This window comes from Vombatus ursinus, unplaced genomic scaffold (assembly GCF_900497805.2).
Source record: "Vombatus ursinus unplaced genomic scaffold, bare-nosed wombat genome assembly UNPS02009770.1, whole genome shotgun sequence".
Classification (NCBI taxonomy): domain Eukaryota; kingdom Metazoa; phylum Chordata; class Mammalia; order Diprotodontia; family Vombatidae; genus Vombatus; species Vombatus ursinus.
The window spans coordinates 1,236,179-1,254,674 of NW_020949548.1; the positions used below are offsets into that span (position 1 = coordinate 1,236,179).

The 18,496-nt window shown below is 36.5% G+C and overlaps 1 protein-coding gene across 5 annotated transcripts in view; it reads right to left on the bottom strand.

Moving 5' to 3' along the window:
- Positions 1 to 17,172: 17,172 nt before the first annotated feature.
- The window catches only part of METTL15 (methyltransferase like 15), a 220,964-nt gene continuing 219,640 nt past the window's right edge, over positions 17,173 to 18,496 (bottom strand). For all 5 annotated transcript variants that reach the window (XM_027852550.1, XM_027852546.1, XM_027852547.1 and 2 more), the window contains exon 6: positions 17,173 to 18,360. In XM_027852550.1, the coding sequence (XP_027708351.1) occupies positions 17,915 to 18,360 (446 nt within the window). In that variant the 3' untranslated portion in view covers positions 17,173 to 17,914. The remainder of the gene's footprint in view (positions 18,361 to 18,496) is intronic.

The following is an 18,496-nucleotide window of genomic DNA, read 5'->3' on the forward strand; positions in this document are numbered from 1 at the left end:
GCTTCTGAAAACCGGTGCAAGTCACTTAAACTCTTTAGGCCTCAGTTTCTTAACTACATGATGAGGGAATTGGACAAGGTGATCTCTGATGTCCACGCAAGTTCTAGATCTACGAGCCTATAATGTCATTATCAGTATTTATTGAGAACTCATTCATTCAATTCATCTATTCAACAAATATTTATTGAGCCTCTAATAAACAACACCCAGGCATTATGTTAAATCTAAGACATGATTTTCTTTAATCATGAGAAGTATCAGTTTATGCTTCCAGGTGTTGTGTTATTATTAGTACTAGTAAACTTAGGAAAGAGGGACTTAATTGTGGTATTCAGTATACGACAGATTAGTAAAGAACAAAGGGGATCTTACCTTTCTATCACTGCTTAGAATAAAATAAAAAGGATGAAAGTTGGATATAGTAAAGAAATTTTGATTTCTTTAGAACTTGAATTCTTAGATCTTGTAAAAGGGTTATTGAGTGTGGTACTAAAGCCTCTTTAATTGTAGAATTCTAAAAATAAGTGCTCAGCCAAGGCTTAAACAACATATTTTCCATGGGGACATGGAATAAGGAAGCAAAGCAAGTCAAATGATATATGCATTTAGCTCAGGTTCTGCTTGGAATTAACTAAGGTAGGTAGAATAGAGAAAATCAATGTAGGACTTGGAGGCTGTTTGATAACCAATCAATCTATAAACATTTATTAAGCACCTACTATGTGCCAGGAACTGTGCTAAGAGGCAAAAGACAGTCCTTGCCCTGTGAGTTGAGATGTTAATAGGAGCAGATGGAGATGTGGCCCAGAGCTGGGCTGGGGTAAATCTGTTGGGAGAACAATGGCACAAGTAACATTGGACTAAGGTGTTATACAGGTGACAATGCTTGAAGAATACCACTCAAATAGGAGCAGAAAAGGGTAGAATAGAAAACCACTAAGAATCAATAGCAGTTAGATGGAAAATGACAAGAAAACTCTCCAAACCAGGGTTGGAGCAGTAGTCCAATGGGGGAAACTGTATTGCTCTGGCATTTAAGGAATTTAGAATGATGACAGGCCAGCCTCATACCTGATAGGCAATTGGATTTGTACACAAAGGGCCCTGCCTCCTGAGGGGCCTCAGACATGTTATTTTCAGAATGGACATGAGGTGAGTGTAAGCCCAGAAAGTAAAAACCCAACTGGGAAATCAGTGTGGGGAGTACTGAGTAGGGACAGACATGGAAATACAATGAGTACCATTAGCCAAAGTATCCAGTCTAAAATGAGGACAGTGTTGATACAAATGGGAGAAAGGCAAAGCATTAGGTCTGTGTCAAGGCAACTGGTAGAGAACTGATATCCCACAGCTAATATCAGAGCCCAAGTAACTGAGGGACCAGGTGTCAAAGCAATATACCTACACACTATTGATCTGGACATAAGGCAGGCACCACCAGTATTGGCAGATATAACATCTTCTCAATGTGGCAGCCTATTCCTTATTGTGGGCTTCCAGACTATGCAAATATGAAGGCAAAAACAAGTGGAATAAGAACAGAATGTGCATTGTACTTGAGAAAAAAAACCAGGCCCTTAGCCAGTAAGCTTCAACCCAGAACAATCAATTTTCCATATTGTTGGTCTATTTTTTAAAAATTCTGAGTGGGACAATTGTTTTGGCCCATTTGAACAGTTTTTACATAGTTTAAAAAGAATAGAATTTAGGGGGCCTTAATCAGATAAAAATCTCTCCTACATTTTTAATGATCAAAACCCACCCATAAACTGTGAAGTCAGAATCCAACTCCCTCTATCTTCGTGCCCCCATAAGGGTACCTGAGATGGCAGCTCATTAACTCTGCCCTGAAATTGTCAGACAAACTGATGGACCATGATAAACAGTGAGCCCTTTGAGAATGAGTCATGATCAGCAGCAATTACAGCATCCTTGTTGAAAATACATCCAAGACTCTTGAGGTCTGGGCTTGATGATCTCAAAGGTCCCCCAGATTCTCTGATGCAAATAATTGTATGGTTAGAATGAAAAATTATTCCTCACAGTAACTCTGTAAATTAGATTTTAATGATTATCCCCACTAAAAGTGAGGACCATGTCTTTTACTTTGTAATAAATACTTGTTGAATGAATCTCAATGAAAGTGAGTCCCTGAGTTGCTGAGTCCAATATGGTTAATTCTCTCTAATCCCTCAGTTCCCATGTTGGGGCTCCCCATTTCTTGTAGAATAAACACATTCTCATTATCCTGGCACTTAAGGCCCTCTGCAATTTGGTTTCCACCTAACTTTCCAGCCTTATTCCATGGTGTGCCCTTTTAAGAAGTCTATGATTAAATTAAAATTCAGGAACCCTTTACTAAGCACCTACTACGTGTCAGAGACTGTGTTGGAGGTTTGGGATATGGAGAATAAAGGATACAGTGCTCAGCATCGAGGAGCTACAGTCAGTCTGGACACTGGAGCCCTTCTCTGAATGCAGCATGTCCTCTCCTGCCTCCATGCATCTCCATGAGCTTTCCTGCAAGCTTGGCATGCACTCTTTCCTCATCTTCACCTCTCAGAATCCTTGTCCTCCTTCAAGGCTCCATTCAGCCGCCACCTCCTCCTGTCTTCTAGGATTATCCCAGGCCATGTTCTTTCCTGAATTTTCCTCATACTATACTTACTTGTATAAGAGGAACAGCTAAGACAGCCTGGTGGATAGAGCGCTGGGCCTGGAGCCATGAAGGCCTGAGTTCGCATCCAGCCTCAGACATTTACTAGCTGTATGACCCTGAGCAAGTCACTTAACCCTGTTTGCCTCAGTTTCCTCATCTGTAAAATGAGCTGGAAAAGGAAATACAAACCATTTCGAGATCTTTGCCAAGAAAGCACCAAATAGGGTCACAAAGAGTCAAACATCACTGAAATGACTGAACAAATGAATTTGTGCACATGTTGTGTCCCCCTAGGAGACTATAAGCTCTTTGAAGTCAGGGGCTGTTTCAGTACAGGTGTTTATCAAGGGTTTGCTGAACTGCAGATTAATAGTAGCACTCTTGAAAGAGAGTAACAGGCAATAAGGCTGGAAAGATAAGTGGGAAACAAAGTGCAGAGGGGCCTTGAATGCCAGATTAATGAGACTATGTTTCTCCCGTAAGCAACAGGGAACCATAGTGTTTGAACCAAAAGATTTGGGTAGAAGTCATCACCTTGCACTTAGCAACTTTGGGTCTGAATTAAACTACTTAATTAATTAATTCAACAAGTATTTATTGCTAAATATCATACATGGTCTTCAACTTTAGTGCGAACTAATTAATTTTTGTATATTTTGTATTAATTTTATAAAATGAGATAACACATGTTCAGTCAGTCATCTTTTCAGTTGTGTTTGACACTTTGGGACCCCATTTGGGGTTTTCTTGGCAAAGACACTGGAGTGGCTTGCCATTTCCTTCTCCAGCTCATTTTACAGATGAGGAAACTCAGGCAAACAGGGTTAAGTGACTTGCCCAGGGTCACACAGCTAATAAGTGTCTGAGGCCAGACATAAACTCAGGAAGATGAGTCTTCCTGACTCCAGGCTTGGAGCTCTTGGAAAAATTTATGCTACTATATAAAGGCAAGCTATTATTATTAATGTTATTATTATCTCCTCTTTCTAGTACAGGGTCTTGCACATAGCAGGTGCTTAATAAGAGTTTGTTGAGCTGAATTGTGTTTAAACATATTTTGGGGGTGTATATCTTAATGGCAGCAATAACTACATTTGGAGGACAAGGCATCATCCTCATGGTAGACTCTTTACATTCCCAGTGTCTGAGTCAGAACCACGAGTGATGAGTGGAGTCTAGGGAATAGGCCAAGAGGTACTTAAGCACTTAGTACTCGGTTCTAAGTACTGTGTTTACCCAACTATTCATTTCCTTTACAGAGAGCTGTCTATCTTTGATGGTTTGCTACACCTGCCAAGAGAGCTGAGACCCAGATAAGAAGATAAACTCTTTTGTTTTTCCTTTTTCTCTTATCTCTGAAAATACTTTTTGCCTTAATGAACTGGTACAGTGGGAAAAAAAAAACAAACAAAAACCCCCACCTGTTCTAGAGTCAGAGGTCTAGGTTCATATCACACCTCTGTCAGTTACTATGTGATCTTTCGCAATTCACTTAATTTCCCTGGACTTCAATTTATTCATCTATAAAATAAAAGAGTTGGGATAGATAGCTTCTGAAGTCCCTTCTAGGTTAGATTTATGATGCTATGAATTAATAAATTAACACACAGTAAGTGCTTGTTGTGTGCAAAATTCTGTGGGAGGTACCGGGGTGGGAGGAAGGATACAAAATTTAGATAACATAGTTTCTGTCCTCATTGAGTTTGTAATCTGGTTGGGATAAGAATTGCACATGTGATTTAAATGATATAGGAAGCTCCCAGATGAGGAAATTCACTAAACCAAATCAAGTTGATACCTTCTCTGAAACTTAAAGTTCATAGGATCAAGGATTATTGATTTCCTAGGGAGCATAATCTATTAAGGGCATAATTTACAAAGACCTAATTATAATATGTACTATGACAGTATAACATAATATCACAGCATAAAATGTAATTTCACATGATAGGAATATTAAAGCGACACAAATAAAGTGCTAGGGGGGTCATGGATGCTTAGTTATTAAGAAGATGGCGAAGGTTTCATGGATAAGATGATATTTCAATTGGATTATAAAAGATGAGTAGGATTTTAACAAATGAAGAAGTGGAGGGAGGATATGACTGACAATAGGGGAAAACCTATGGAAGTTCAGAGAAGCGGGGAAAGAGCAAGATGTTTTGTAGGAAAAGGACAGAATGGACAAAGAGCAGGTGCTTGACTGGAGGACAGAGTTCAGAGAGGAGAGTAATACAGTAGTACAGAAACAGAGAGTGAAGCCAGTGGTAGAACACTCTGAATGATAGTCACAGAAGCTTGGCCACCAGATCACTGGCGCTATTATTCTGAAAATCTTTTGCCCAAGTTGGAATTATAGTGGAAAAAGCAGTGATCAGGAGAACTGAGTTTTGGTCCAGCTTTTCCATTAACTGGCTGTGTAATTGTGAGCAAATCACTTCATCTCTTGCCTCAGCTTTCTCATCAATAAAATGCAGGATTTGGACTAGCCTATTTCTAAAGTCCTTTTTAGCTCTAGTACATCTCTGATATAGAACTTTCTCTCTAGTGTTATTGTTTTTCCAAAAAAATGTTTTTAATGGTGTCTTTTGTTCTTAACATCACCACAATTTTTTACTAGTATTCTTTTCTTTCTCTCTTCTCTTCCAAGAGAACCACCCCACATAACAGATAGTAGTTTTTAAAGAGAAAAGAAAGAGAAAATATCAGCATAATTGATCAATACATCAAAAAAAAAGACTAAAAACATGTAATATACAATTATAGACCTACCACCTCTGCCAAGGGTGGGAATGTTTTCTCATATCTCTTCTTTTGAGCCATGTTTATTCTTCATAATTTTGCAAATTTCACTTTTAATTTTGTGTGTGAACAGTTGTTTGTAATTAAATATTATTTAATCATTGTATATATTGTTTTCTTGAATCTGCTTGTTTCATTCTGCAACAGTACGTTTAAGTCTTTCCATCCTTCTCTGCATTCATCATATTTGTCACTTTTTACAGCACAATAATGTTCCACTACATTTATATTATTATGATTTGTTTAGCTATTTCTCAGTTGATGGACATCTACTTTGTTTCCAGTTCTTTACTATCAATCACAAAAAGTAGCTGCTATAAATGTTTTGTTGCATATGGGGACTTTCCTCTTATTAGTGGCCTCCTTAGGGCATAAACTGTCATGGAATCTCTGGGTCACTTTATTTGTATAATTCCATAATGCTTTCCAAAATTGTTATACTGATTCACACTCCACCAACAATGCACTAGTATGTCTCTCTATCTCTTTCTCTTTCTCTCAATCTCTCTCTCTCTCATAACAGCTTTTTCGCTGACCATCCTTTGTCATCTTTCTCAGTTTGCAGGGTGTGAGGTGAAACCCCAGGGTTATTTTAATTTGCTTCTATTATTAATAGTTTGGAGCACTCATGTGGTTATTAATAGTTTGAAAATTCTAGTTTTGTTTTTATTTCATTTTGTTATTTTGTTGATTTGCTTTTCTTCCTCTTCTCTTTAATCAGATAAGATTTATCAATTTTATTGGTCTTTTCAAAGGACCATCTTTTAGTTTATCATTATTATAGGTTTTTTGTTAATTTCCAGTTTAACTATTTCTTCATTAACTTTTATTGCCTCAGATTTTGTCCTTATTTTAGGTTTGTTTATTTATTGGCTTTCTAATTTAAATGTATATTTTATATACATGTATATATTTTCAGTTCATTATTCTTCTCTTCTCTTATTTTGTATGTACACGGGAAAATCATTTTCTCCTAAGCACTGCTTTAGCTATATCTCAAAAAGTTAGGGATTTTGTTTTCATCAATATAATTTTCTTTAATAACTCTTTAATAACATAATTATTAATTTTTGTTATGATATGGTCTTTGGCCTGCTGATAATTTAGGATTTTATTGTAATGATTCCATTTGTTTCTGTGTCTTTTGTTTGAGCTCTCTGAACTGATTACCATCTTTATTGCATTACAGTGTATAAAGAACATATAATTTCTGCTCTATTTTACATTAGTTTGCAATATCTCTGTGACGTAGCACATAGTCAGTTTTTTTAAACATTCCATCTGGTTCTGATAAATATGTATGTTCTTTAGCGGTCTTATTCAGAAGACATGATACATATTTAAAGTCTGATTTCTCCAGAAATTTGTTGACGTATCTATTTTCTCTTTTGTTTATCTTTCAGTTAAACTTATCTAAAACTGAGTGAGGGACATTGAAGTTTACTAATGTATTACTGTCTATGTTTTCTTGAAGTTCAGCTAATTTTTCCTGTATGTTTTTAGATGCTAAAGCATTTGGGGCATATCAGTTTAATATTGATGTTTTATTTTCAATGGTTCCTTTTAGCATAATGTAGTTTCCTTGTTTGTGCCTTTTTATATTGTGAATGTTATTGCTTTGTTTAATAACATGATTACAACTCTTAATTTCTGGATTTAGCTGATACAGAATTTTGTTTTGTTTTGTTTTTCTCAAGCCCATTTCTATTCTGTATATGTTTCTGTTTTTAGGTTTGTTTCTTTTAAGGTATAGATTATGGGGTTTTGTTTTCTTATCCAAGCTGTCATACTTTTTCATTGTTTTGGATTGTTTAACCCACGATATTTACTGTCATGAGAATTAGGTTTATAATTTCCTTCATTTGTCTCTAATGATGTTTTTTTTTTCCCAAACAGGATTTTTCCTCCTTTCTCTATAAACATAGTACTTTGCTCGTCAGTTATTTTAGCTTAATCTACTTTAAGATAACCTCATTCTCATCATTTCTCTTACCTTTACCTTTAAGGCCCTCCCTTCCCATTTGTTATCCCCTTCCCTAGTTTTGTACATTTTTTTTTTTTACTCTTGGCTAGGTAGTTAATTCTCCCTCCCCCCTACCGTATCCTCTTCTTCCCTATCACTTGAGAAAAATTTTCTTTCCCTTCATGCCTTTCAACTTGTTTTCTATTAGTTTTTAAAATTTTATTTTCTGTACTTTTTTTTTCTAAGATGAATCTTTACTTTATTCTCTTATTTAACTTTCCTTTCCATGTATTCCAGACTGTTACTCTTTGATTCATGGCCATTATAATTTTTAGTCTTCCTCAGCCTTTATATTCTTTGTGTAATTAAAGCTTTGAAAATGCCTATTTTGGGTTCCCCCTTCTAAACAGTTTCTGTTATTGCCTTGTTGATACTGCCCTTTTCTGCTGTCTCACTTTTAGAAATACCAATTCCTGTATTTCTGAGACAAAGAGGATATTGCCACATGGTAGGAATTTTCCTATTTTTATGATTGTGCAAGTCTTATTTTCTTTCTAGGAATATTATAAATGCCCTTTCTGTATTGAATGTCCATCTTTTTTCATTAGTGGCGAGGCTCAGATTTGCAGGGTATGTTACCTTGAGGTCCTCTGCTTTTCAGAATGTGTTATCCCATTTGTTCCTGTGGTTTCTGGTAAGCACAGAATATTCTTGTGTTATCTGAAATTCTTTTCCTTTATATTTGAAGGTTTTTCTTCTGGTTCCTTATACAATTTGTTGTTTTTCATTGGAATTGTTAAATTTAGTTATTATGTGTCTCAGAGTTTGCAGTATAAGATGACGGTGGTAGTTGTTTCTGGAAGCAATCTATAGATTATTTCAATTGACACTTTGTTTTCTATGTTCTGAAGTTCTGGGCAGTTTTTTTTTTGTTTGTTTTTGTATTATTTCTTGTATTATGGTGGCCTTCAAGATTAGTATTTTTTTGCTTACATGGTGATCATGTTTTCTTTTAATGTCAATGGTTTTTTGCTTCTGCCAATTATTTCTGGGGTACAGACCACAAGTTCTTTCATAACTTTCATAATTTCCTTTTTAAATGATTCAGGAAGACCTTACTGTGGTTCAATGCTCTTTTGAGGAAACATAGGGTCCTCTGTCTCAGCAGGTGTTGATTCGTTTTCTTGTCTTATAATATTTACTCAGAGATGTCTAGACTTTTTAACTGCTCTGGAAGCCATACCCTTTCTGTTGTTCATATCTTCCCCACTGATTTATATGTTTATGCTCAAGGTCTTTAACTCAGTTTTATTCTTCCTGAGATCTTTGATAATTTCAGTTCTTATTTCCTTATATTTCCTTCTTGCCCACTTTCTTACTCCTTCCCTTTTGATGGACCTTAAAGTACTCTCAGTCTTCTCCTGTGCTCTATAGCCTCAGTCTCTGCCTCAATCAACTTCTGGGGGAATAAACAGGAAAGCAGAATAGTCCCAGATGGATGCTGGGCTCTTTTCCTTGGGATTAGTAGAGTGCCACAGAGTGCCGCATGTTGGCATTCTGCTCTAATACCCTGTTCCTCAGTTCTCTGGCCGAGCTTTGTGGCAACACAGAGTACTATTTTGTTGCTGTCCTAGTTACAGCAAACTTCTGCCTTTTGGTTTTCCATGGCACTGGGATGAGTAGACTTGAGTTCTAGTACAAGCCAGTGGAATGGCTTGTGCAGGCCTGCCCAAGGTGGGGTGGCAGCATATGGGGGAATGAGTCCTGAGTACCCATTTCCATCTATTACCTTAAAATTTCTCTGAACTGAATCAAAAGGTCTGACAGTAGACTATGACTTATTGCATTTCCTTCAATGAGCAATGCAATTAACACTGTAGCATCTTAACTATTTTTTCCCATAATTTCATTAACATTTATTAAGTGAGAACAGTAGAAAAGTTGTAGGAACTAATTAAAGGAGTCTCAGGTTGGACTTTTAAAAAGATGCTATTTTCTTAAAAGAACAATATCTCTGGAATAAGATAGTACAGTTAAATAGAATCACTGCCATGCTTGGTTGGATGAAATAAGGGATACCTGCATGAACTTGAGTGTTTTTCTTAGAGCATAGGTGGAGATTCAATGGAAAGGAAACTTCATTGTTCCTAGATGAAATGTGTACACAAAAAGGGTTTAACAGCTCATTCAGAGAATCTAGTATTTCAAAGCTAGTTTATTATGATCAAAAGTGATTAATTCTTGATCCTGGTATCCTTTAATACAAACATTTGTTACAAGTAACCTGAGTAATGCTGAAGTCTAACCTGGGTTTGACCTGATTAAAAGAATTTGAGATAACAGATTTGGATATGGGGACACTCAATTCAGGAGCAAGAGGCCAGAATACAGTGATGCATGGGCTGTAAGTGGGGGATTGGCAGAAATGTATTTCCTTTTGGGAGGAAAGGGGGTAAACTCATGGTAGATATCCAGTGCTTTTAACACACTAGTCAACACTGAAGAGTACTGATAGTATAGTGGGTTGTATATTGTTCTAGGACATATATCACTCACTTGGAGAAAAGTCAATCTGTTTTTAAGCTTCTAATTTCAAACATATATGCTGGAGAGAGCTTTAAGAATAGTGTAAAAAGAAGCATAAAAATCAAATGTGAATCACGCTGGTGCAACAGAGGTATGTGGGCTATCGGTTAGGTGCCCCCAGGAAATTGATTTACTGATGATTCAGCCCCACACTCTACTTTACAATATAATCACAGAATGTTAAGGCTGGAAGGTATCTTGGAGCTCTCTTCCTCCAACCCCCTAATTTTACACATGAAGAAACTAAGATCTCTACAGGTTAAATAACTTGCGAGGACAACCTTTCTAGTTAATTGCAGACCCAAGATCAGAATCCAGGTTTCTTAACTTCGTGATAAGGGGAATTTCCACTGCTAAGAGAATCTAAAAGGATAACTAAAGAAACCAGTTCGGCACAACAGGATGAATTAGCTGTCAGATACCTTGTGCCCCTTACTCATATGTAAAAGAAGATGCCAACATAATATTTTGATTATAAAATGCCCTTCTTTTAGCTAATGTTCACATAGAGACTTAGAGTCTTAAATGTTTTTTTTTATCTTTCAAAGGAAGAAAGCCAGTTAGGAGAAAGACTTGTAGATTTCTAGTTGGGTCTTGAGTTTGAATTCCTTCTCTGCCACTTCTCACTTGGGTGACTGAAGCTCTGTGTGATCCAGTTTCCTCATCTTTAAAATTAGGGGGTTTGGATTAGATGACTTCTAATCTGAGACTCTATGGGCACTGCTAATCTCTAGCATTTACACAGAACTTGGACATTCCAATGGTGCTTTATCTAGTTGATCTCATTTGGGCCTCATAACAACTTTATAAGGTCTATACTGCAGGTATTATTGCCCCCATTTTATAGATGAGGAAACTGAAGCTCAAAAATGTTAATGTGATTTTCCTATGCTCACACAATTACAAAATGCAGAATTTGAACCCAGGTTCTCCTGATTCCAAGTCTGGCAATCTATATACTATGCTATTTTTAACAGGATGGGATCATAGGAGCATAGATTTAGGGATGGAAAGGACCTTTACAAGTCATCTGGCCCAACCCTTTCATTTCACAAATGAGAAAAGTGAGGCCCAGAGAGGTTAAATATCTTCCCACAAAGTAATTTGGGTAGTAAATGGCAAAGGCAGGACTTGAAACTTGTTCCTTGTCTCTAAATAATATACTTTCGATATTATGCTGTGATTACTTTCATGGGTGATCATCCAGAAGTAACATTGGTTGCATTCTTACTTCTCTGTCTCCTGTGTGAGAATGGAACTAACCCTGAGAAACGTCTGTTGGGGAGCAGGTAGGGCTGATTCATTCACCAGAGCTGCTTATGCTAGAGAGGAAACAAATTCTCAGGTTGGAAAAAGAAAAGGAATGGGGAATCTGGGAGTCATCAGGAAGGGTTTGATGCTTTAAAGGACTGATGGAAAGTTAAACAGGTTAATGTGACATTTCAAAGGGATTCTGAAATTCAATAGCCTTCCCTGGCAGCTGATGTTTATTCTGCAGTTGTAAGGCAAATGTTGAATTTCTTCAAAATAACAATGGTAGAGTCTAGAATGGCTACGTATGTTCAACACAGGGGTACAGGGTTGGGTTGTTTCTCCTGACCAAATATACATACATACTATACATACACAGACACATACATATTATACACACATATCAACAAATGGGGAAAAACATCTGGTGTGCCCGCCGACCTAGTTTCTTTCTGATCAAAGGCGGCTTCTGCTGTATATATTTGTTTTCCAGATTCTGAAGAACCAGGTAGAATGAGATCCACAAAAGGAATAATCATAAAGAATACTACAGTTAGAATCAGAAAGGGACCCTATTTATCCTTGTTTTTGAACGAATTATTGGCCCTGTCCAGGAACACAAGGAGATTATCAAATATTATTTTGTAATGCTAAAATGATTGGGATTCATTCAGTCTTTTTTTTTCTTATTTAAAAGCATATTTTAAAAAATACTCTGCTGTTGGACAAACTGATTCAATCCACTGAGGATATCTACCCACCAGCGAAATAATGATGTGTCACACTGACCCATGCAGGTTTCTGAGGGCATATTTAATTGCTTAAGAATTAGAATGGAAAAGTGGGATACCATTATTTATGCAGCATGTACCACCTCATGGTCTCAGAGCTAAGATTGTAGAAAATGCTATCTAAATAAGTCAATAAACAAATGAAAGTTGTGATTAGAGAGCTAAAGAACATAATCTAGGCAATGAAGTATGTAGTGATCTACAAAATCATAAGATTTTAGAGCTGCAAGCAATCATACTGATCAGCTAGTCCATCTAGTTCTCATTTTACAAATAAGGACATGGGAAATGCTCTCACAGATCATCTTTTTGTTGCTTAGTTGTTTATAGTAGTATATGACTCTTCGTGAGCCCATCTGGGATTTTCTTGGCAGAGATACTAGACTGGTTTGCCATTTCCTTCTTCCGCTCATTTTATAGATGAAGAAACTGAGACAAAAAGGGTTAAGTGACTTGTCCAGGGTCACACAGCTGTTCACATAGTGTCTGAGGCTGGATTTGAACTCAGGTTTTACTGACTCTAGGCCCAGCATTCTATCCACTGTAGTGCCACCTAGCTGCCTACAGCTCATCTATCACAACCCTTTTTTGATCCTAGATGGAGCCTGAGGGAGTTGAGGTGTCTTGCCAAAAATCACACAGCTAGTTAGTATCAAAAATGGAATTAGAACCCAGATGTCTTAACTCCTATAAAATGAAGGGACTATTGTAAATACTTTGCAATTATGATCTCATTTGATAGCCAGCATATAGTGTTATATAAATGTTATCTATTATTATTATCATCTACCTTCTCCACTCCAGTTCAATTTGATCTTGCACTTTCAATTCAGTTCAATTCAAATATTTACCATGTGTAAGCTACTGTGTTGAGTATACAAAGATTAAAAAAAAATTCCCTGCTCTTAAGGACATTATAATCTGTTGTGATCTAAGGATTTAGGTGGATCATTAAATCCTTCAAGGAAGAGGCTGAGGCAATCTTGGTGTTTATGGAGAACTTTGAAGCCCATCTAGAAGACAGATCTTAGGAACTATCCCTATCAAACTTTGTCTAATTCTTCTAAAAGAGATCTTTTAAAAATTTTCACCTCCATTTTGACTAGGTTTTTAAAAAAATTACTTTTCTTAGCCATCTTGTTGATCTCATTTGGTGTTACCAAACATAAGTTGCTAGTAGCAGATACAAACAGATGAAATTTTTGAAAATAAAATAAACATAGTTTCATTTGTTATACAATCAAGCCTCTTTAGAATAGGATACTGTTTTTTTTTCCAACTATGCCTTGCATGACATCCAACATATGGCATTGTAGCACTGAGCAAAATATATCTCAGATCAGGATTTCTAGCATTAGAGTTTTATTTATAATGTACCTCACAAAATTCCCTTTTCACTTTATTCTCACATTCACTAACCAGATAATGTTTACATATGCCTAAATCCAATTTTTGGATAAAAAAAGACCTCCAAGATCATGTTCAAGCTTCTCTTTTTGTAACTAGAGAAACTAAGGAGAAGGTATGATTTGCCCAAGGTCACAAACAATTTATAGTTAAACCACCTTCTGTTTGGTCATTTCTGTCATGTCCAAATCTTCATGACCCCATTTGGGGTTTTCTTGGCAAAGATACTGGAGTGGCTTGCCATTTCCTTCTCCAGCTCATTTACAGATGAGGAAACTGAGGAAAACAGTTGAGTCACACAGTTAGTAAGTGTCTGAGGCAGGAGTTGAACTCATAAAGATGAGTCTTCTTGTCTCTTGGCCCAGTACTCTGTGCACTATGGCACCACCTAGCTGGCCTAAACTACCTTCTAAGGATGCCTTGAAGAATGTTTAAAGACTCCATGGGACAATGGTCCAATTTAAACAAGGATCACGGCATTTTAACCAGAACCTACTCCAGTTAAAAATAACCTTTTACAAGGATCAAGATATTGGCTTTTCATGTAATTTAAATTTTGTTTCACTTGGACTAGGTAGGATAACTTGATTGTGGGAATTTCTTATATGAAAAACTATAATTTTCAGGGAGCAGTTTCTGATAGAATAAAAATAAGACAAAAGGACCTGCCAACAAGATTTCACCATTGTCTCTTGTTTACTAGTCAAACAACCTGCAATTGAGTAATACCCTACATAAAGTATGATTTGAAAGTGAATTTCCAGAAGCTTGAATAACATATTCCCAAGAAAGACAGAGGGTGCTGTATCTCTAGTTTTCTTTGTTAAGGATATAATTGTAAATAATTTATAACTGAATTTATTAATTTCAGATCTAATTAGACATCAAATAAATTGTAATGCAAAACTCTATGTGAATATAAATGCCTAGACAAAAAACTACAAAATAAAGTCTGACTTAAAGCTATATGCACTGTGTGCATGTTTAATAAATATGCATAATAACTAATTTCTGTTAAACAAAAAAAGTGAATTCAAAACATTAATGTAAACTTTGACCTAAAAATACACTCCTCTGTCAATTCACCAATATGAAACCAATGAAAAATGAAGAGAACTGTCTACTATGATAGATATAATTTAGAATATCAACTAGAAATATTAACATTACAGAAATGATAGCTCATCATTTCTTCACAAGTTGTGAGCAGGATAAGTTCCAAAGGATTAATGGGAGCAGAACAATTTGGTCATATATTAGGTTCATTGTTAGGAAAGCATAGCAAATAAAAATTCAGGAACCAGGACTGGGTTCCAGCAATATTCTGCTTTCTGTCACATTAAGTAGTAGATTGAACGCTAGCTCTAGAGTCAAAGACTTGTATTCAAATTCCGCCTTAAACACCTAGGTCAAGCCAGTTGTCTTTCTGCGCCTCACTTTAATTTGCAGAATTATTTGCAGACAATAGTACCTGCTTCACATGGTTCACATCAAATGAGATAGGATACAAGTGCTTTATACGCATTAAGATACTATTTAAAGGTGAAATATTATTAGTAGCAGCAGCAATAATAATAATAATAGCTAACATTTATATAGCTCTTTAAGGTTTGCAGAAGACTTTACAAATATCACGTTATTTTATCCACACAACCACCTTGACAAGTATAATTATCCCTATTTTACAGATAAGGAAATAGGCAGAGATTAAATGACTTGCTCAAGGTCATACAGCCAGTAAGTGTCTGAGGACAAATCTGAACTCGGTTCTTCCTGACTCAGCCCTCTATCCACTCATTGAATAATCTAGCTGCCTTAGGAGTAGTAACAATGATAACAACTACTAGAAGCAGTAGCAGTAATATTAATAATACTGTCCAATAAATAGGATACTGGGTGAAACAATATTATAGGAGCCAGTCTGTACCATAGGAACAATGTACACATTTGTGCTTGATTTAAGGAAAAACTTCCTAATAACCAGGGGTGCCTCAGAGTGGAAAGGGCTGCTTTAGTTGCTGGTAAGCTCCCTCTTCCCCCCACCCTCACTAGAGGTGTTTGAGCAAAGGCTGGAGGAGCCCATGTTGAGAAGGTTGTGGAGCAGACTTTTCTTCAGGTATGGCTTGTACTGAATCACCACTGAAGCTCCTTCTGACTCTGGACTTCTAGAATTCCACGCAAACACACTGCAAGTAAAACGAGACCGATTGATGGTGAAGGGTCTTCTCATCACTTGGCCTTACAGGGCTCCTTCAGATCTCCGCTGCTCATGTGATATTTTACATCTCAGGTCAATGACCAAAGGATATCACAATGAGATTTTAAAATCATATAGATGGGATTTGATTCTCCACTGAATGTGACCTTATTGGGACTCGTCCTAGGTTGGAGCACACTGCATGCCCGTTCTTAGTGTGCTCCTTTCATGTCACATTTCTACATTATTAATAAAGTAAAAATGCCTTCTTTGGGGCTTTCCCAGTTTGGTATCAGTCTCTGTTTATTTGCAGAGATAGTTGAGGCTTACTGTGAAGATGAGGTGTACTAAGCAAATTAATGGTATAATCAAGAGTTCAGAGGACATAATTTAAAAGAAACTGTTTTCAAAGAGATCATGGCATATGAAATCAATTGAAGAAATTTAGCAAGTCTAGCCTGGAGGAGAGAAGACTCGGGGTCACGGATGGGACATAACAGCTATCACGTATCTGAAGTGCAGTCATGAGAAAAACAATTAGTTCTGCTTGTTCTCAGAGGATATAGAACTAGCACTACCAGGTAGAAGTTGCAGATGGAACTTGATGGAAGAAGAAATTTTCCCTTCTTTTTTAAAAAATTATTTATTTAGTATTTTATCTTTCCCCAATTAGATATAAAACTTTTTTTTAACATTAGTTTTTAAAATTTTGAGTTCTAAATTCTTTCCCTTCCTCCCTGCCCCCCTCAATGAGAAGGCAAGCAATTTAACATAGGTTACAGGAAGGGGAAATTTTCTAACAGGGATTTCTCAGGAAGTGGTAAGTTGTTTCCCTCCTCCCTCTCCTCACTGGTTATCTTCAAGCACAGGCTAGATGAAGACTTGCCTGGTAAATGGGAGAGGAGATTATTGTTTAGACATGAATTGGAACAGATAGCCTGTGAGGTCCCTTTCTATTCAAAATTCTGTGAGTCCCAGAAGGACCCTGAAAATCATTCTTAAGACCATGTTTACAGTCAAAGATAAACCTGTTTTGACTCTTCATGAAAGCAGATCCCCAAGGAAGTTCCATTCTACAACATTTTGCTAGTCTACTTCCAGTTACTATACTTGTTGGAAAGTAATACCTTGTATTTGTATGTTTTATAAACCAGAGTTTTTTAATAATTAAAAAAAGCTTCAGTCTATTTTCTTTGGATCTATAAGAGCTAACATTTATGGAGTTCTTTAAAATTTGAAAGTCACTTTGGGTATATTACTCTGTGAGGTAGGTACTATTATTATGCTCATTTTATAGATAAGGAAACTGAGGCAGGGAAATTAAGGAACATAAACTTGAGTAGTTACCTGAGGAAGGATTTTAAATCAGGTCTTTCTTCCTGAATTTAAGTTTGGAGCTGACTATTCCAATAAGCTATCAAATGATCTATGAAATGAAACATTAAAAAGACAAGTAATATCATAGTTTAACAGTTTTTCTCTGTTAAAATAGACATTCAATACTGGTTTGGTGAAATGTTTATTTTCCCAGTTCATGAAACTGATATAACAGAAATGATATCATGCCCGGCACATAGTAGGTGCTTAATATAAATGCTGGTTGACTTGACATAATACCAATTTTAGTTTTACATCATACGGACTAAGTAATAAAAACTGTTTTAGATATTAATCATGATAATTACAACAATGAAATTCATCGGTATAAGGTGATTTCTTACTGAGAGACACCTGAAGACTATTAAGTAGCCTAGTACCTGTATTTCAGAAAACTATAGTAATAATTCTTTATTCCCAGTGAGAGAAATTAAATTTTCTTTTTTAGTTAGGACCAATTCATTGAGCCATAAAAAGACTGTTGCAGAATTTGAATTTCTTAATTGAGAATTTAGAACACAGTTTGGATCTACATATTGAGATAAGTATAGTATGGTATTTATTCTCCTTCAAATTGTACTCATTTACACTTTATTAATATTCTCTTGATTAGGGGACTACTTAAAAAAAAACCCTCACATGACCTTCCCCCCCCCCCCCACTAAAATGAAATCATTTTCCAGCCTTGGAACACAGATTCTTGTGCTGGATTTTTCTTGTCATGTTTTATGTTCCTTGAGCTTACTTTTCACAAAAAGTGGTACTCAGATCCTGGGTTGTTATATCACTAACATTTTATTTTATTTGAGCTGTTTAAAAAGCTAATTTTAAAAAATGATATAGACAAGAATGAGGGAAAAGGATAAGTGATGTTTTTGTTTTTATAACTTGATAGCTGCCCGGAGCTTGGCAGAGCGCCCTCGAGGATTGTCCTGGACCTCCTGGCTTTCCGGAGTCACCACCTTCTTGTGTATCATTTCCCATTCCAAGGGAGATGAGCTTCTAAAGAATTCTTCTTCATTCTCTAGATTTAAACACAGTCCCGGGATGGGGGTTATCTTCTGTCTCCTTTTGGGACTAAGCTTTTCTGTCACGTCTATTCCATGCAAGAATCGTTTGATGATGCGGTCTTCCAGTGAATGGAAGGAAAGGGCAACAAGGTGACCCCCTGGCTTCAGAAACTTCTGAGCTGTCTTCAGTCCCACATAGAGTTCATTCAGCTCATTGTTTACAAATATTCGGAGGGCTTGGAAAGTCTTGGTAGCAATATGAGTGGATCTCTGGAGTAAGTCTTTCCTTTCATACAAAGCAGCAGTAGGAAAAGCACCTGGGGATGGATACATTTGGTAAGGGGTTGGGGGTTGGGGCAGGGGAGAAGAGAAGAAGGATTGAATTAAAATTTTCTCCTATGAACTCAGTAGCTCTTTGATGAACTTATTTCCATTAGAAGGACTGCAGTGCTT